The sequence below is a fragment of the Salvelinus sp. IW2-2015 genome, linkage group LG20 (assembly GCF_002910315.2).
Source record: "Salvelinus sp. IW2-2015 linkage group LG20, ASM291031v2, whole genome shotgun sequence".
Taxonomy (NCBI): domain Eukaryota; kingdom Metazoa; phylum Chordata; class Actinopteri; order Salmoniformes; family Salmonidae; genus Salvelinus; species Salvelinus sp. IW2-2015.
The window spans coordinates 40,755,357-40,776,597 of record NC_036860.1 but is presented as its reverse complement, the minus strand read 5'-3'; the positions used below and the strand labels follow the sequence as shown (position 1 = coordinate 40,776,597).

Genomic DNA, 21,241 nt, shown 5'->3' with positions numbered 1-21,241 from the left:
TTCTCCTTGTACATTGAGCCATTAGCACAGGCAATAAGACAGGACCCAACCTTAGAGGGAATAACAAGAGGCAGTGAACATAAGATATGCATGTATGCTGATGACGTTCTGTTATTCTTTAAAGACCCAGGCTCAAGTGTACCAAGATTGATGGATGTTTTACAAACATTTGGAACATATTCAGGGTATGAGCTTAACGTACACAAGACCTAAGCCATAGTATATAATTATACCCCACAGGAAGAGCTGAAGAGTAAATTTAACTTCCAGTGGACCTCTTCATCCATTAAATATCGTGGAGTAAATTTACCAAAAGATACACCCAAAATTTATGACATGAATTACGATCACATCAACAAGAAAATATATGATGACCTGGACAGGTGGAATTTACTTCCCTTGGATCTTAGTAGTAGAATTGAAACAATCAAAATGAACATCCTGCCGAGGTTACTGTATTTGTTCCAATCACTACCCATAGAAATCCCGCCTAAACAGTTTAGGGAATGGGATAAACGGATATCAAGGTTTATCTGGAACAGTAAGAGACCAATAATTAGATATACAACATTACAATTAATAGAAAAAGTGGGGGTATGGCCTTACCAAACCTAAAATATTGTTGTGTGTCAGCTCAATTGAGACCTCTGGTGTGTTGGTGCAATTCAGAATACGATTCCAAATGGAAAGACATCAAGACTACTTTGACAGAGATACCCATACAGTCAGTTTTGGTAAATAATGACATGGTAATAGAAATATACAATAGACAAAATCAGTTGATTAATTTCTCTGTTAATACATGGTTTAGGGTAGTTAAGCAAATTCATTTAGACAGAGGTCAAACTGCTGAGTTGGCCCGCATACAACCTCAGCTTCATCCCTGCAACTCAGGACAGCAGATTTAAACAGTGGACGCAGAAAGGCATCAGATCATTCAGTACAATTATAAGGAATGGGGACCTAAGTAAAAAACATGGCTTGGATAAACAAGATTTTTACAGATACCTACAAGTTCTAAACTATTTCTTAAGGGAGATAAAAGTGATTGGTGCTTCTACACCTGCATTGCTTGCTGTTTGGGGTTTTAGGCTGGGTTTCTGTACAGCACTTCGAGATATTAGCTGATGTACGAAGGGCTATATAAAATAAACTTGATTTGATTGACCCGCGAGCACCTCAAAAATGTATCCAAGTATTCACTAACGCATACAACGTGGGAGTAACAAAACTATTTAAAATCTTTACTTTGGTATTCAATTCTCAAAGAAACAATCTACAAACTATATTAAACAGAAATGGGAGGATAAACTAAACATTGAAATAACTGATGAAACATGGTTGAACATATTAGAGACTCAACAAAGCTCCACCAACTCAAGATCATGGAGAGAATCCTGTTGGAAGAATGTTATATGTTTCTTCATAACACCTAAACTGAAATCAAAAGAGACTGGCTCACTACACCCTTGTTGGAGAGAATGTGGGCTATCAAGGGTGGATCACTCTCATATCTTTTGGTCCTGCCCCGCAATCAAAACTTACTGGGGAGAAATAAGAACCAACATTGGAAAAATAATGGGATTTGACATAGAACAAACATTCATTTCTTTGTACTTGGGTGAAATACCTGATAACTTATACACTAGAGAAAAGTACCTGTTGAAGGTCCTACTGGCAGCCAGTAAAAAGGCTATCACAAGGAAATGGCTACAAAAAGACCCTCCCACCATGACACAATGGATAGATATTATTAAAGAAATACAACATATGGAGCGTATGACCTTTGCTTTAAGAACTCAAGAGGAGATGTCAGGAATAGTAGAAAAAATGGGTTTCGTACTTGAAAATGATCTAATTCAAAGATGATATCAATGTAACTAATCTGATGAACGTATGATGTGCGCTGTAACTGCCAGATTTTTTTTTGTTCTTTTACTTTATTTGTTATCTTTGTGTTCCTCAATAAAAACAAAGTAAAAAAATAAAACATTAAAAAAACAGGTGTGGTGCCAGGACAACAACCTCTCCCTCAACATCAGCAATACAAAAGGAGCTTATCGTGGACTACAGGAAATGGAGGTACAAGCACGTCCACATCGATGGGACTGTAGTGGAGCGGGTCGAGAGCTTCAAGTTCCTCGGTGTCCATATCACTAAGGAATTAACATGGTCCACATAAACCCACACAGTTGTGAAGAGGGTACGACAGCGCCTCTTCCCCCTCAGGAGTCTGAAAAGATTTGGCATGGGCCCTCAGATCCTAAAAATGTTCTACAGCTACACTACTGAAAGCATCTTGACTGGCTGCATCACCGCTTGGTATGGCAACTGCAACGACCCCCACCGCAAGGCTCAAATCAAATCAAATTTTATTTGTCACATACACATGGTTAGCAGATGTTAATGCGAGTGTAGCGAAATGCTTGTGCTTCTAGTTCGAAATTGCCAGTAATAACCAACAAGTAATCTAACCTAACAATTCCACAACTACTACCTTATACACACAAGTGTAAAGGGATAAAGAATATGTACATAAAGATATATGAATGAGTGATGGTACAGAACGGCATAGGCAAGATGCAGTAGATGGTATAGAGTACAGTATATACATATGAGATGAGTACTGTAGGGTATGTAAACATAAAGTGGCATAGTTTAAAGTGGCTAGTGATACATGTATTACATAAAGATGCAAGATGCAGTAGATGATATAGAGTCAGTTATACATATACATATGAGATGAGTAATGTAGGGTATGTAAACATTATATTAAAGTGGCATTGTTTAAAGTGGCTAGTGGTACATTTTTACATAATTTCCATCAATTCCCATTATTAAAGTGGCTGGAGCTGAGTCAGTATGTTGGCAGCGGCCGCTAAATGTTAGTGGTGGCTGTTTAACAGTCTGATGGCCTTGAGATAGAAGCGTTTTTCAGTCTCTCGGTCCCTGCTTTGATGCACCTGTACTGCCTCGCCTTCTGGATGATAGCGGGGTGAACAGGCAGTGGCTCGGGTGGTTGTTGTCCTTGATGATCTTTATGGTCTTCCTGTGACATCGGGTGGTGTAGGTGTCCTGGAGGGCAGGTAGTTTGCCCCCGGTGTGCATTGTGCAGACCTCACTACCCTCTTGGAGAGCCTTACGGTTGTGGGCGGAGCGTTGCCGTACCAGGCGGTGATACAGCCCGACAGGATGCTCTCGATTGTGCATCTGTAGAAGTTTGTGAGTGCTTTTGGTGACAAGCCGAATTTCTTCAGCCTCCTGAGGTTGAAGAGGCGCTGCTGCGCCTTCTTCACAACGCTGTCTGTGTGGGTGGACCAATTCAGTTTGTCCGTGAAGTGTACACCGAGGAACTTAAAACTTTCCACCTTCTCACTACTGACCTGTCGATGTGGATAGGGGGTGCTCCCTCTGCTGTTCCCTGAAGTCCACAATCATCTCTTGTTTTGTTGAGTGTGAGGTTATTTCCTGACACCACACTCCGAGGGCCCTCACCTCCTCCCTGTAGGCCGTCTTGTCATTGTTGGTAATCAAGCCTACCACTGTAGTGTCATCCGCAAACTTGATGATTGAGTTGGAGGCGTGCATGGCCACGCAGTCGTGGGTGAACAGGGAGTACAGGAGAGGGCTCAGACGCACCCTTGTGGGGCCCCAGTGTTGAGGATCAGCGGGGTGGAGATGTTTGTTATACCTCACCACCTGGGGGCGGCCCGTCAGGAAGTCCAGGACCCAGTTGCACAGGGCGGGGTCGAGACCCAGGGTCTCGAGCTTGATGACGAGTTTGGAGCGTACTATGGTGTTAAATGCTGAGCTGRTCTACAGAGGGTGGTGAGTATGGCCCAGTACATCACTGGAGCCGAGCTCTGCCATCCAGGACCACTATATCAGGCGGTGTCAGAGGAAGGGCCAAAAGACTCCAGCCACCCAAGCCATAGACTGTTCTCTCTGCTACAGTATGGCAAGCGGTACCAGTGCACCAAGTCTTAAACCAAAAGGACTGTGAAAAGCTTCTACCCCCAAGTCATGAGACTGTTAAATAGCTAATCAAATGGCTACCCGGACTGCCTGCATTGACCCTTTTTGCATTAACAGCCAGGAAATGCAGGAAGAGCTCTGAAATTAGATTTGTCTCAGGTTACCTAACTCTGCATGGCAACCTTGTTCAGCGCGATGATTAACTACAATGACCATAATCCATTGCGCCTGTTGTTTCCGGCTCAGACAGAAACACTTTACGCCTGCTAAATTATGTTAGATACACACAGACCGCAAAGACCACATGAGAGAGGAGTGTGCACAACAACGAGAGAGATAATTATTTATTATTATTATTTCAGACAGCTCTGCAGCATACTTACGCAGGCTAACCTAGCTAAATAGGATGACTAAAGACAGTACATTATGGGCAGCACAGAGATAACGTTAGATGGTCTGGCTGGCTGGTAAACCAGTACCTGGGGTTGAGGAGACGCTCTGCAAACGAGTTTCAGGGTGAAGGTATATACCATATATATATGGTATATACACTTCCTAAAAAGGTATTTTTGCGTCTATAATCAATGGAGGCCAGAGAAAAATAAGTGGTAAAAAAACATAAAACACCTTCCTAATATTGAGTTGCACCCCCCTTTGCCCTCAAAACAGCCTCAATTCGTCGGTGCATCGACTACAATGTGTCAAAAGCATTCCACAGGAATGCTGACCCATTTCGACTCCAATGCTTCCCACAGTTGTGTCAAGTTGGCTTGATGTCCTTTGGTCCACCACCCAATCTTGACACAAACGGGAAACCGTTGAGCGTGAAAAACGCAGCAGCGTTGCAGTTCTTGACACACTCAAACCGGCGCGCCTGGCACCTACTACCATACCCCGTTCAAAGGGACTTAAATCTTTTGTCTTGCCCATTCACCCTCAATGGCACACATACACAACCCATGTCGAGGTTTAAAAATCATTCTTTAACCTGTCTCCTCCCCTTCATCTACACTGATTGAAGTGGATTTAAAAAAAGTGACATCAATAAGGGATCATAGGTTTCACCTGGATTTACCTGGTCAGTCTATGTCATGGAAAGACCAGGTGCCCTTAAGGTTTTGTACACTCAGTGTGGATATCGATTTTGAGACATGACATGTAGAATTTTCATATTTTAGTATATGCTTTCATATTAATTCTACATTCCTGTTCTTTTTCAAAGATTTCTCACAAAAACAAGCGTATCTCTGAAATGTCAATGGAGCACTGAGTATATACCAAAGTTTTTATTTTCAAAGCTTATATATACACATTTAATTCAGCTCGTGTCATGCTATTTTTGCAACCTGCAGAAACAACTTTCGTTCTCATGCTACATTAGCTACCAGTAGCAACGAAAAGGGCAGTTTTCCGAAGAAAATAAACAAGCAGTATTTCAATTTTCTCTATGGAGCAGTGTGGATAAAGATAACACTTGGAGTACAGTGGCATATCCCGTCCTTGCATTGAGGTAAGTTTTCTGAACCATATCTTGCGCCGGCTCCACGGTGTCTTAATGTAACCATGATGCATTCTGACCTCCAAGCAGATCAGTGTAAAGAAGCTTAATGGTAGGGTCTGTATCTTCCGGCAACTTTGCCAGCAGTTACAGTAGGCTACACACCGCTGTTTGAGTTGAGCGCTGCTGTGGTGCGCATTATAGACTACTTAATTCCCTTCATCTGAACATCGGCGTGTCAGCAACAATCATGCATGTCAGTGCATAAATTTTTGGGGGAATATATTTCGTAGACCAGACATGCTTCTGTATTAGGCCATGTAATCTCCCATCCCTCCAGAGATTTTTTATTGCAGATCTACACTGATCTCAAAAACGACCTCTCCAGAATCCATTTAAAAGAAATCATATGAGACGGAGAACTTTAACCCCTGTTACCGCCATAGAGCACAATCCAAGAGCAGCCACCCACAGAAGGGTCTAAAGGTTGGGGAGGGAGTAGACTTTTATTGCCTTTCATCCTAGGGATAATCAATATTAAGCTATAAAACAACATCACTAGCTTTTCGTTAGTCACTATATGGGCAGTCAGATTAAGCCCACTAAACACACCTATTACACTGTCAAGGCATTGCTATAGACGCTTTGGAACAAACAAATACAACTTAAAACCTCTAAGAAAACCAACAGTCCAAACCTCATGTCTCTATCATAATCTGCTCAAAAGTTTTGCGTTTTTTTACCCTTGTAGGATAGCCAGAATTAGGATAACTTAATCAATGGCCAGAGAAAAAATCATGGTAAAAGAAAACTGGAAAATTGCATCTCGTCAGCTAGGCTGGATTCTGTGCAAGAATTAAGGTAAATTAAACAAAGTATGGTAAATAATAAGTATAAAAAGTAGTCTCTGACTGGAAAGTAACAGCCCATTGATATTGTGAATGGCTGTGTCACACTGATGACACGGTGGGGGTGGAGTAGGCTAACGACAGAGACAGTACGGCCTACCGCCAGGTGTTGTGTAACTCACTCACTGGAGCAGGCGAACCAGTATGGTGGGATTTCATCCTACCTGCTGACTGACACAGCACAGGACGCTACAGATATGAGCAGAGGTTTACTATAAATAATGGCGGGCCTGGGAGGCAACGCAACAGAGCCAGGCTGGCTGGCATGTTGTATGTTTACTGCAGTCAATTTGCTTAGGCTACATTAATCACATCTTACCATGAGATTAATATGATGTCCAAACATATCCATTTGTCTTGCACAGAATTGCATTCATGACAACCACCGATAAAATAGCTCAGTCTAGGCCTATGTAATACAGATCTGGCATAGGGAAATCATGGCAAGTATTATGTCATGTTTTTATGGTTCTGCAGTATGACTACTGGTAAGGGCTGTCTTTTAAAGACCGGGAACTATATGTAGCCTACATCACTGTGGCTGAAGAGAGTTGAAGACCCACCTACTCCAGTAGACCAGCGTGCCCCCAAACCTCATGACTGTCCCATCACGGTTGTATTCCCTCTGCAGCACTCCTGCCTGGAGCCAAGCACACAATGTCTCCACTAAAAACACGCTAGTGAACAGGATAGTAAAAGGATATGCCCTGGCGTGAAGCTGTGTACACTCCTTTCCTTCCTTACACAAGGAGTGTGATTCAGCTCTGAATAATGTACTATGATTAATGTCTGATGGCGGTATGGAATCTGCTCTCTTTTAGTCTTTAACTTGAGTGATGATCACAGGCTAATTTATCACAGAAAAGGCCTAACTAACTGGATTTATGTCTACTCAATACACTTAGCTGTGATGGCTTGCTGGAGTAAAAAGCATACGCTAGGCCTAGGTCCTGTTATAGAAAGCAAAGCAGCAATCCAATTTGTACTGTAGCTATATTCATTTTCATCAGCTGTCTTCTCCCCCTCTTTCAATCGAAAATATTAACTAAATTAACCTAGCTGTTGTATCACTGCATTTGTGATGCATCCTAGTTTAGTCTGTGCACCGCATAACGCGCTCTCTCTCTTTCTCACTCTCGACCTCTCTCTCCATACCAGCCTCAGTGGCACTTAGGTGCTTCGTCTTCACCGTTTTTCTCACCACTTTTTCCCCTCAACCTTCCCCACAAAGAGCATTTCAGAGCAGACCTGGGTTCAAATAGTATTTTGAGCATTTGCTTGGAGTGGTTTTGGGACTATTTAAATTGGTTCCATTGCGACAGGCAAGCTCAATCAAGCACATCTAAAGCATTTGAAAGAAAACAAACACTATTTGAAACCAGGTCTGAGTGACTTCAGAAGGAGAGAGAGCCCATGCAGACAGTGATCCCGTCTGCTGAAGCCACAGCAGTGTGAAAGGATGTGCCGGCCTGAGGGCCAACAGACACAGAGCCAGGCCAGGTACTGAAAAGAGAGAGGGGGAGTTAAGAATGGAATAAGGATAGAAAAGCATACTACAAAATGAGCAAATCACAAGATTACCCTAAATAAATATATATATCAAAAAAGAGAATGATGTAGGCTTTGCATGTGGACGAGCGAGAAAGAGAGATATATACGGCTCCATCTGGTTTCATTTTCTGTTGAAAAACATCTTCCATTTGGTGCCCAATGAACAAGACCCAGATCTCCAGCAGGACATGTCAATGTTGGTAAAATCTACTCCCCAAAAGATGACTAGTGCCACTACCACAGGAAGGACGCGGCACAGTGAGGGAACTAAGCTGTCTGGACCAATCAGAGGTCACACAGAACGGGTCAGTGAGCTGTCTGAGACAATCAGGGTGTTGCTGTCTCAGATCCCAGTGACCTCCAGTATGACAGTGGGTGGGCCTTCTGGTCAACCGCATCCACAGCATATCCTGTCATCACTGTAATTATGGCTGGTCAGCTAAATATCCAACTGTGATGTTTTGGTTGGTCCCAGTGGTGAGTGTGTTTGTGTGTGTAACAGAACTGAAAGTTTTTCTGCTTTCGACTATAATTCTGCAGATCATGAGGAAAAGGTTGCAAGCAAAATAATACCTTTGTATGATGTTTTACCAAGCAGATAAAATAATGATACTGTATTGTTCAATGTAAAAGGTAGCCTAGATCAGGAAGACACCCGACAACACATGTGATGTGTATGAAGGATATGCTTAGCATGTGGTTTTGGGGAAGAGTTTCAAATGTCATGATAAGGTGTATGAAGATGTTCAGGCCCCCAGTGACCAGTCTGGAAAGTGAAGTCACCAGCTCTGCTGGTCATCTACTGTGTAGCAACCTAACCGTACCAAAAGCCCTGGTCTGCCCTAGAAAGCCTAAAATATTTTTAGACTGCCGTTTTGTGCGCTAAAATTAGTTTATTATGATCAAGTTTGATCCCCACATTGAATTATTTTAAAGTCAGCTACAAATAAAATTGTATTTGTCACATGCACCGAATACAACAGTAAAATGGTTACTTACAAGCCCTTAACCAACAAAGCAGTTAAGTATTTACTAGTATTTACTAATATAAACTAAAGTAAAAAAATATATATATATACACACACACATAGAAAAATAACATAATTAAAGAGCAACAATAATATAACAGTATCGAGGCTATATACAGGCTTTTACAGTAGAGAGGCTATATACAATCGAGATATTTAATTAAATAGTGATCCATTCTGACTACATTTGTTGTCGCACAGGACCACGTGCTGACAAAGACCAATCACGGGCTGACAGGCTACGAGGAGGCTCCATAGACATTAAGGTTGACTCTCTCAGGCAGGATGAAAATGACTACATCGACCATGATCCTTTGCTAGTTACATTCACTTTCACCATGTTTCTTAGGGATTTTTTTGTGCCATTCAGCCCCATTTAGCAACATGGCGAGCTTCAAATTCAAATACTTCTGGCTTCATGCGCTATCGAGAGTTTTACATAAGAACATGTGGATGAAGTCTGCGCTATGACTATCTATTGGTTTTAATGTATTTGCTGTTAAAGTGGAACTGACAGCATTTTAACTACTTTGCAGATATGAAACAAACAGTCACAACATCAATATAAAATTGCCAGTTTATGCATCAAAACAAACTTTAACCTTTTCACCCGTGAGTTCCAAATATCTCTAACGGTCGCAACCAGCGTCAGTTTTTTTATGCGCGTGATGTCAGAATGCACTTACTGTTCCAAAACGTGATCGTTTACGCAACAGGACCGTTAATCCGTGCTGCCCTCAAACCAAGACACGCTGCCTGCTAATAATCTATAGGCTGTTTCAACGTGTCAATTTCAAAATAATATGTCAAAGTTTTATTTTCTAACAACAGTTGGAATTGAGGTGTGTTCCTCCTCACATAGAAGTAGCCCATTTCATTATGGTGGGAAATTTATGTTTGAGGCTTTACTGAGCCGGACAAACTTCTCTCTTCAACGAGAGCCCAAGCACCTTCTCAGTGTTTGCGCATATCAAGTATGCAGACATTTGCACAGACTTGCAAACTTTTTCCCCACAGCACATTTTCTGTCTGGTGCTCACATTGCCTTCATTGTTGTTTTCCTTGCGTTCCAATCAAAGTAAGTAGCGTATTTTCTGTATATCGTGCTGTCATTTCTACTGTAGCATACCATACGTACACTACCGTTCAAAAGTTTGGGGTCACTTAGAAATGTCCTTGTTTTGAAAGAAAAGCAAAAAAACGTTGTCCATTAAAATAACATCAAATTGACCAGAAATACAGTGTAGACATTGTTAATGTGGTAAATGACTATTGTAATCATGTCCAATCAATTGAATTTACCACAGGTGGACTCCAATCAACTTGTAGAAACATCAAGGATGATCAATGGAAACAGGATGCACCTGAGCTCAACTTCTAGTCTCATAGAAAAGGGTCTGAATACTTATGTAAATTAGGTATCTGTTTTTAATAAATTAGCAAAAATGTCTAAAAACCTGTTTTCGCTTTGTCATTATGGGGTATTGTGTGTAGATTGATGAGGATTTTTATTTAATTAATCAATTTTAGAATAAGGCTGTAACGTAACAAAATGTGGAAAAAGTCAAGGGGTCTGAATAATGCACTGTAGGTCATTCCCAAAGATTCTATGAATTTATGAAAATGACCATATGGTCAGTCCGGACCACTGCAAAAGCTGCTCACTTTTTAGAAATTATTCTTCCTAGGGGTGTATATGAACAGATTCTAATAAGATTTAATGTTGCTAAAATGCTGTCAATTCCACTTTGTGTATGAGGATGTTGTTGTGTACTGTGAACGTGTTTCCATTGCAGATCTCACCACGGGGAAATCGCCCCATTATCAGATAAACCACTGCATCTAGTCTAACCGCTCAGAGCCCAATGGAAAATCGTAAGTCAGTAGAAAAGTGCTGTGGGTCAGACAAACTGCTGTCATTGAATTAGTGATGAGCAGTGAGGTGAACTGACTCAAATACCCTACCTGCACTGCAGGTACCTCAACTTGCTGACACGTGGAAGCTGTTTGTTCAGGTCATAATAATAAACCTTTTCCCCAACAGGTAAAATTGTATCAGTTACCCAGAAGTAATTCTCTCTCAAAAGTTTATCATATCCTGTTTTACTTCTTTTTTTATGATGCCACATGTGTATTTTTTTTTTAATAAACATACATTTTTACGATATAGCCAATTTGACTTTGTGGCTGTGGAATCTATGGCTTTATCATCCACACGCAGGCCTAAAAATCACTGCACCAGTTTAGGCACCAGCTTCGCCCAATCCTGATTCGTCCAAATAATCTGACGAAAAGCCAAAACCAGAAACTACTGCTGCTCGAAATAACATAATTCTACGTGAGCCTTGACAGATTCTCACCATTTCATCTGTCCACAAGAATCTGTCCATGAAATATTACATGTGCGATGATAAAATGAAGAGATACATTGGTCACATTGAAAGATTTGTTATGTCAAGAATATGATAATGTCTTGTGTAGTTTTGGCATACAGTAAAATGTAGGACAAAAGGGTCAGAACTCCGACAAGATATTGTATTTGTTGGACCTTTGCTACTCAACTAAAACCCTAGGTTTTTATTGATATCAAAACCAAAAAGGCTTTTAAAAATGAATGAAAGCAAACTTGATAAGGATCTAGAGTGTTAAATTAACGGAGAGGGAGAGCAATAGAAACAGAGAGAGAAAGAAAGACAGAGTGAGTAAAAGAGTGAAGTCACCCCTCACTGGCCTGACCCACTTCAAAGCATTGCTTTGCTGGGTGAAAACTACTCACTGAGCAAAGTGAACTTCAGACTGGCTAACTGCCCAGAAAACACAGTACAAAAGAGGGGCGTTTTGGGCGGGGGGGGGGCAGTGGCACTGCAGCGAAAGTGTCACACAACAATGGGTAGTGGACTGGGGCCGAGATGACACTATTCACAATCCACTAACTGAGCCCCAAGCATTGTCAGAGATTTGTTTGTGTTGTCTTGCCAACTACTATGGTCGATTGCTCATTTGGCATGACAATGACCATAGGATTTGGTAAGCCAGCACAAACAGATCTGGGAGCAGGCTACTGAGCCCCATCTAACACCACAGGAATGAGGAGCCAGAGCAGGGAAAAGACTCACCAACTTCCTACAGTGTCAGCTACAGTCCTTTGAAACATGATTGAGCACCTTTTTACACCCCCGGACCGAACTGGCACTAAACCTAAGCCTGAAAAACATCCCACTATCCCTGTCTACGTGACCCATTGGAGGGCCATTCACAATCCATCCACATTGCTGCTGAGTCTATTTCTGAGCACTGACATTACAGACAGCAGAAAATACACTGATTTGTTTGTCAAGATAATCCACAGGTGATTCAGGTGGAACCTCTTTGTGGAAAGGAGACATCAATTTTCTGATAGCTCTGAGACCAAAATAACCTGTCATTGGTTTCTCTTCTGGAGTCTTCTGAGGCCATTCTGAGTAATCAAATATATTTTTGAGGTAAATAGCTCCTCTTTGATTGCTTTCTTGTAGAAGAGTCAATCAGAGAGAAAGAGGGAGAAAATGAGCCAATCCCTTCCCAAAGGAACAATCTATAACTCAAGTTAACAATGTTGTTGGACATGGCATTTTAACCCTGGTACAGTGAAACCAGTGGTCTGGACTGACCAGGGCCATGTACCAGAAAAGCTCTGCTGACAGGCTGACATTAACACAGAGCTAATCAAAGGATTCAACCACATACTCCTGGAGCCTTACGGTGCTGTAAAAGGCAACAAAAAAAGTTGGCTGTCATATCAAATGCATTTTGCCTGTGTGATTTGTAGACCTATGTCCCCTCGTGGCAAGTTGGGCAACCCCAGTAAATAGCCTAGATTTCTACCCTTTAACACCTCACAGAGAACTTCAGATTTAAGATGCAGGCCAGGCACAGCAGCATAGAACACTACTCCTATCACAGCAGGCCAGGGCCAGACCGAACCTCAGCTTCCTATCAGATCCTACCCTTCACAAGCAGAGCAAAGCCAATTATACCTTTTTCATACTGTACACTGGCCCATCTTTGGCAAATATGACAGACTGGGCTGGGGGGACTGTTTAGGAAAATCTGATATTGGCCTTATATCAATTAGATTTGCATATAATTTGCATCCCATCAACTGAGACAAGGGGCTGGGGCCCCTCCCTCTCTGTTATTCCCTCCCCCCCACCCCCTTCAAGCCAAGGTCAGTGGAATATTCTATCTGAATTATTTCACACTAGATCCAAGGATGACACCATGATCCTCCTGCTGGACCTGCATCATGCCCAGACCGCCACTCACACATTTTCTAGGAATCGGCTGAGCCCAAAGTGCAGCCACTCAAAGATTAAATGACAGACACCCTCACTGACCTCCCAACCTCCCCCTGCCCTGAGCCACACTGAAACCAGTCTCAGTGCATAGGTTAAGCCCTGTGTGGTTCGTGGTACTGTTGGTAAGAGTGTGGCGCTAAAAATGTATGCCCTCACTGTACAGTAAAGGTCCATTTATATTGTCATGACTGCGAGTTGGATGCCTTTTTACCCAATTTCTCTGCTGAATCTTGAATCCTCTTTGGCCCAACCTGCTATCATGCTAAGTTTGCGCATGCCACGGAGGACCAAAAGTAATCTTACCGGTATAAATTGCTCGTCAGCCCGTGTGGGGAAAATGACAAGGTGTCAAGAGCTGAGGCTTTTGTTCCAACACAGATTTTTATAAATTCAGCTTTAGTTGCTTTGGATAAGTTAGTATGCTAAATGGCATATACAGTATTACATTAGAGTGCACTGTATGACATCTGTGGGTGCAACTGCAAACTAAAACCTACTGCTGAAACATGGCAGGGCAAAGCAGGACAAATGCATCAATCTTTGTTGCTTAGGCTGAATCTATTCTCATTATTTACCAATCAAACTGACTGAGAGTCAAAAAAAAATGTATTCTTAACATTCAACGCCCCAAAATTTATAAAAATAAAAAGGAAAGAGTTTAATTTAGGAAATCTTTACACAAGTATTCCCACAAATAAAAAAAGAGATATGTGATCGTGTGTCAATGCAATCAAGATATGAAATGATTGTATTTGAAAATCTCTTATTGGGCTTAGTAAATCGGCCCGCGGCTGAATCTACACTGAACAAAAATATAAAACTCAATATGCAACAATTTCAAAGATTTTACTGAGTTACAGCTCATATAAGGAAATCAGTCGATTGAAATAAATAAATTAGGCCCTAACCTATCGACTTCACTTGACTGGGAATACAGATATGCATCTGTTGGTCACAGATACCTTAAATATATATATATATATATTTAAAGTAGGGGCGTGGATCAGAAAAACAGTCAGTATCCGGTGTGACCATCATTTGCCTCAGCCAGTGCGACACATCTCCTTCACATAGAGTTGATCAGGCTGTTGATTGTGGCCTGTGGAATGTTGTCCCACTCCTTTCCAAGTTGCGTTTATATTTTTGTTCAGTATAGTTGCTTACCCCTGGTCTAAGAAATAAATCACAATTGTCGTTCTGTGTAACACACAAAGAGGACTAGGCAACAACAAAACGAACCCATCACCCTGCCTGTGACACAACTTATCTAAATGCACGGGCCTCAATGCAGCCCACGGCACATTGCTTTTGTGAGACAGTCAAAGAGCTCCTGAATGTATGTGGGCCAGGAACAGATAGAGGGCTAAAAAAAACATGATTAGGCTACTTGAAGATCTGTGCCTGAGTCTTATGAGTTCTACTTGCAGCTAGTATCAGTCTGTGCTCCATATAGCCTAACTTACCCAGTGGCGGATTTAGGGATAGGCGACATGGGCAGCCAACTTGGCACCCGCACCCAAAAAATCGGAATGGTGACATTTGCGCGATCGGTTTTCTATCGCTCATTTGCACATCACGTCACTGATATCATGTCACGGGGGGGGGGGGGGGGGTTCAGTGCGAGTACGGGTTGTTAAATGTCAATGATTTCAGTATTGGCCTGGCTGCTGCTTCTTGGAAGCCAAGTTGCTCCTATACCATCTCTCCATTCCTGCAGGCAGCCCTTGGCGACCACACATCTCCCTCCATCTCATTATACTCTCCTTTTCTGTTTTCAACCCCTTTTCTACCCTCTCAGAAAAAATGTCCTTTACTGCTCTCTCTGCCTGTGTCAACTCCACTCATTCAGGCTTCAAAGAATGCAGCACTCTTGAGATATGGAGCCTACATTGTACTCATCACACCATTTTACCCTAGCAGAAAAAGAGCACCAAAGGAGGAAGTAGAGAAAAATTGAATGGCGATGGACATGAAATTCGGTCCCCGAGTTCAGTTTTCAAGAACGTTTGTGAGAACTCTACAAAATAAGTTTTGCTTTCAGAAGACCTGAAAATAACCGTTTAAGGATGTGATTTACGAGATGCACATTCTACATGACATTAGCAAGCTAGCTTGTTTACAACTGGCAAAAAGTTCACATTCTACATGACATTAGCAAGCTAGCTTGTTTACAACTGGCAAAAAGTTCCAACGCAACTCACACTGCTGCTTCACAATACCTGGTACTCTGGTTCTGGATCTTGGGCTCGCTACTCACGCAGATCCAGGATTCGTTTCAGCCAGGGTTCGTTTGCATTTCACACATCCTTTATAGCGCAGATCTGGGTACCAAACACTCTAGGATCCAGACCATACAGAGATATGTGAAAGAGCCCTAGTTTACAAGCCCGACTAAGTCAGAGCATACCTTTCTTGGCACTGTTACAGCCAGTCCCCAGTGTGGGCATCGTAGAGGGGGTACAATGCCAGCTTTGTCCCACCTTCCCTTCAGCTCAAACACAGACAACGCTCAGAGGCCTCATAAAAGTGACGCAGTCTGTCCCAGAGAGGGGGAGTTGAACGCTTGTCGCTCCGTCTTCACCCTCCAGCCTCCACACAATCTGACATCTTTCCATCACTTGGCCAAATATTTGGCCAACTAGAGCTGGCCTGTGGTTGTAAAAGTGCCATTGGAATCTTGTGTAAAACCAAGCCTATTCTAATACAGAACAAATAGCCTATTGAGTAATGTATTTTTAACAATTTGTTTTGTGGTCAAGCAAGGTGTCAGAACTTGTCAATCAACAAAACCATCAAAAGGTAGTGACTTGTAGACTAATAAGATGCAATAGAATTATAATTTGTTGTAGCTAAGCAATGGAACAACTCCAAACTTTTCATAGTGGAGGGAGTCTTCCTTATGAATGGAGGAAGGTAGGGCTGGTCTAGGCTATAGGTTGCAACTCCCTGTAATGGCTCAGTTTCTGATTAATCCGAGGAACTAGGCTAAGTGTCTGTGCAGTTTTACAAATGTCATGGATTGGGGACCATTCTGCCCTAACCTGGATCAGTTACGATTGACATGACCAGAAGGCCATGTGATCAGCAAAATGGGTGGAGGGCTAAAGAAGCCTGTTGCACAATCTGGATAGTACTGTGTGTGTTTGTAACACTGCAAACAACACTTCAGTAGTTTTACAAAATATTCATTTGTTTTAGAAGAGAGTGATACAATGTTGACAAAATATGCCACATCTGTTTAAATCTGAGGAAAGAGAGACCGTGTATAACTGAACAAGATATAAATACTAGTGACTACTAGCATGTAGTTAAAAACTGGGAAATGTATTGAAAATGTTCTTTAAAAAAGGTGCATGGAGATTTCARAGGAAATGCCAGGACTGGAATTATTCTGTGAATAATGTTAATAGCAGTCTTTAGGCTACATTAAGTGCAGTGAGCAATCGCTGTGATTAAACAAAAAAAACACCAAGAAATATGACAGCAAATTGCATTACATCAATGCAACTCGCATGTGAGGATTGCGTAAAATATGTTTAATCGGTGACATTTATTTCAATTTGCTAGTCCAACAAAGTCAATCACAAATGTGTATTTATTACTCAAGGCTAGCCAACGCTAGCTACTGTATCATAGATAATCCAGTGGGAAAAGATAGCTAGCTAGCCACTGTCAACTAGCTGCAAACTGGTCATTTGGCGCACATCAAACATTCGAGAAACTGTTGTAGCGTACTACTTACTATAAGTGATTGCGACAGTTCTCACTTTTACATTGTTTTATATTTGCTCACCTCTATCTTGTCAACATTCCTGGCACATCCGACAACCTTCATGCCGTGTTGAACAAGTGCCCGTGCAACAGCCGCTCCAATCCCGACCGAGGCTCCAGTCACTAGAGCTACTCTGCCTTTCCAGCGCTCCATTTCAATTAATTATTTAGCTATTACAAAGACTAGTTTTACAACTGGTGTAATAGGACGATAAATTTCGTTTACCTAGCTATGTCGGTTCAATAGTGACAATATACATAACAGTTACTTGTGTTATATAGGGCGTGCTGTTACACCGTTCAACCCTCCCTAATCCTGTTTTCGCAGCATCCAGGAAAATGCACCGTGCGGAAACCGAAATCCCTGCGCTCGGGATTAAATATTAAATGACAAACATTGCGCTATGTGTATTTGTTTGGTTGACGTCCCCTCCCGCTTGTTTATTTTARGACACTTACATTTGCAGTCTTCAAACTCTCCCTTGCCCTCATCAGTGGTGTAAAGTACTTAACTAAAACTACTTTAAAATACTATAAGTAGTTTTTTCGGGGGTATCTCTATTTTACTATTTATATTTTGGACAACTTTTTCATTTTACTCCACTACATTCCTAAAGAAAATAATGTACTTTTTACTCCATACATTTTCCCTGCCACACAAATTTTTAGTGTTCAGCAGGACAGGAAAATGGTCCAATTCACACTTATCCAAAGAACATCCCTGATCATCCCTGATCATCCCTCTGATCTGGCAAAGTCACTAAACACAAATGCTTTGTTTGTGTATTACGCCTGAGTGTGGCTCTGGGTAGCCATAAATAAATAAAAACATGAACATCCTGCTGTCTGATTTTCTTAATAAGGAATTTGACATTTCTACTTTTACGTTTCATACTTACGTGTACAGTGCATTCAGAAAGTATTTAGACCCCTTGACTTTTTCCACATTTTGTTATGTTACAGCCTTAATCTAAAATGGATTAAATAAAACAAAATCCTCATCAATCTACACACAATACCCCATAATGACGAAGGGAAAACAGGTTTTTAGAATTTTTTGCAAATGTATAAAAAACACAAATGCCTTATTTACATAAGTATTCTGCCCCTTTAATATGAGACTAGAAATTGAGCTCAGGCACATCCTGTTTCCATTGATCATCCCTGAGATGTTTCTACATCTTGATTGGAGTCCACCTGTGGTAAATTCTATTTATTGGACATGATTTGGAAAGGCACAAACCTGTCTATATAAGGTCCCACCGTTGGCAGTGCATGTCAGAGCAAAAACAAAGCTATGAGGTCGAAGGAATTGTCCATAGATCTGGGGAAGGGTACTAAAAAATGTCTGCAGCATTGAAGGTCCCCAAGAACACAGTGGCCTCCATCATTCTTAAATGGAAGAAGTTTCACCAAGATTCTTCCTAGAGCTGGCCGCCCGGCCAAACTGAGTAATCAGGGGAGAAGGACCTTGGTCAGGGAGGTGACCAAGAACCCGATGGTCACTCTGACAGAGCTCCAGAGTTCCTCTGTGGAGATGGGAGAACCTTCCAGAAGGACAACCATCTCTGCAGCACTCCACCAATCAGGCCTTTATGGTATAGTGACCAGACGGAAGCCACTCCCTCAGTAAAAGGCACATGACCGCTTGGAGTTGGCCAAAAAGGCACCTAAAGGACTCTCAGACCATGAGAAACAAGATTATCTGGTCTGATGAAACCAAGATGAATGCCAAGCGTCACATCTGGAGGAAACCTGGCACCACCCTTACGGTGAAGCATGGTGGTGGCAGCATCATGCTGTCGGGATGTTTTTCAGTGGCAGGGATTGGGAGACTAGTCATGATGGAGAACAGAACAAAGAACAGAACAAAGAAAATGTCAGAAAACACAACAGCTAGCTGGTCTGCACATGCTCTGAGGGTACGACTAGAGAGCCTCCAGGGCCGGCAGACTTGTGAGGGTTAACAGTTCAGAAATGGCACTTACCTGATTAAAAAAGCTACCTGAATTTGAATATTTAAATATAAATGTTGCTGTACGCTGTCACTCTCTAGTTTTATGTCTGTGTGTATGTGTGTTCATATGTATGTGTGCATCTGTCTGTCTGTCTGTAAGATAAACATTCATCCATACCTTACTTTTGCCAACTCATCAACACAACTCTGAGTATCTCCAAACGTTAATGCAAAAATTGTCATGTTTTTCACATGTATTTTATCTTGAATGTTTTGTTATCATTTATCAATGCAATATACATGTATTTCTATGTGAGCATGATAAAACACTTTAGCTTGTTTGTTTGTCTGTCTCTGTCTGTTTTAGGGGAACTGAATGATTTACTAGATCATTTCTCTCCATATTCCTCCTTTCCTGAGTGAAATATTAGCCATGTTTACATGCACAGGAATAATCGTATATTAAATTGATTATGGCAGTAGGCAGATTATGCAATAGTCATGTAAACACCTTACTCTGTTAATCTTAAATCAGTGTAAAGTCAAAATCAAAGTAAGCATAGGCCGATTAAAATACCTGGTTTTCTGAGCAATCTTTCGAATATTTAGGACAGGTAAACACCTTATTTGGAGTTCCAGCGGTGTATTTGATCTGCGCATGTGCCAACACCAGTAGCGCATGCCTCGTTCTTTAGCGCGAGTTGTGAACAATTTAACATATGCGTTTTAGAAATAGTTTTCACTTGATATGTCCGAACTCAGAATCAAATATAGTTCTCAAAAATAACATGGTCGTTATGTTTATTTTAATTGCTGATTGTTTTCAGATGTGTCCACGTAAACAAAATAACTAGGAAATATTTACTCTTGCAAAGCATGTAAACGTTTTAATCGAACTATTATATTAATCTGAATATCCACAATAATCGCATTACTGTGTGCGTGTAACCGTACTGATTCACTTACGAAACTTTGGCTCCCCTCGGTGGCAAAATAATGCCACATCCTGGTGGTGTGACGAGGGTTTCCTGTTTTGCAATAGTTACTTTGTGAAGATGTCACTACCTACGGTAGTCTTCCAGTTGGTGACAGATATTCATGTAAATATTCTAAAATCCACAATAATAAAATATGCACATTCTCCCACAGAGATGTGTTTCAGTCAAATTAACTTGTTGCGGATAAAAGTCTGTGCGTGATGACATAGCGCACATAAAAATAACTTTTGGGTTTAAATTCCAATGTACCATATAAAAAGACAAGTTAAATGGGTTTCCATTGCATTTTCAACTCTGATGGTTTTGTCACAAAAAAATTGCATACTCTGGTATTGGCAGGTGTGCTCTAGCAACAGCTCTCTGGTACACATGAGCAAATATTTAAATTTGTCAAACGGCAGCCAAGTATCGTACATGTCACCAGAATAAGTCCACTGATATTTATTGGAAAAGAGCATCAAGCTCATCATCTTGCACTTTCACCATCCTGTGAAGAATATTGTATTTATTTAATTGGTTTCCACTTCACAAAGATAGCACTTACAGTTGACTGGGGCAGCTCTAGCAGGGAAGAAATTTGACCAATTGACTTGTTGGAAAGGTGGCGTCCTATGACCGTGCCAGATTGAAAGTCACTAAGATCTTCAGTAAGGCCATTCTACTGCCAATGTTTGTTTATGGAGATTGTATGGCTGTGTGCTCAATATTATACACCGGTCAGCAACGGGTGTGGCTGAAATTGCCAAATCCACAAATTTGAAGGGGTCACCACATACTTTTGTATATATAATGTATTTAACTTTCATTCAAATGTCCTTCGCAAGTTGGACATTAAAGTACTAATCTACTTTATACTGAACATAACCATAAACGCAACAATTTCAAATATTTTACTGAATTCCAGTTCATAAGGACATCAGTCAACTGAAATACATTCATTATGCTCTAATCTATGGATTTCACATGACTGGAAATACAGATATGCATCTGTTGGTCACATATACCTTTAAAAAAAAAAGGTAGCGGCGTAGATCAGAAAACCAGTCAGTATCTGGTGTGACCACCATTTGCCTCAGGCAGTGCGGCATTTCCTTCGCATAGAGTTGATCAGGCTGTTGATTGTTGCCTGTGGAATGTTGTCTCACTCCTCTTCAATGGCTGTGCGAAGTATCTGGATATTGGCGGGAACTGAAACAGGCTGTCATACACGTAGATGCA

General features: G+C 41.3%; 1 protein-coding gene across 1 annotated transcript in view; it reads right to left on the bottom strand.

Moving 5' to 3' along the window:
• LOC111981656 (dehydrogenase/reductase SDR family member 11) overlaps window positions 1–17,400 on the bottom strand; it is a 38,130-nt gene extending 20,730 nt beyond the window's left edge. Inside the window, exon 1 of the mRNA XM_024013034.2 lies at window positions 17,091–17,400. Within this exon, the coding sequence (XP_023868802.1) occupies window positions 17,091–17,222 (132 nt within the window). The 5' untranslated portion in view covers window positions 17,223–17,400. The remainder of the gene's footprint in view (window positions 1–17,090) is intronic.
• Between the last annotated feature and the right edge of the window lie 3,841 nt (window positions 17,401–21,241).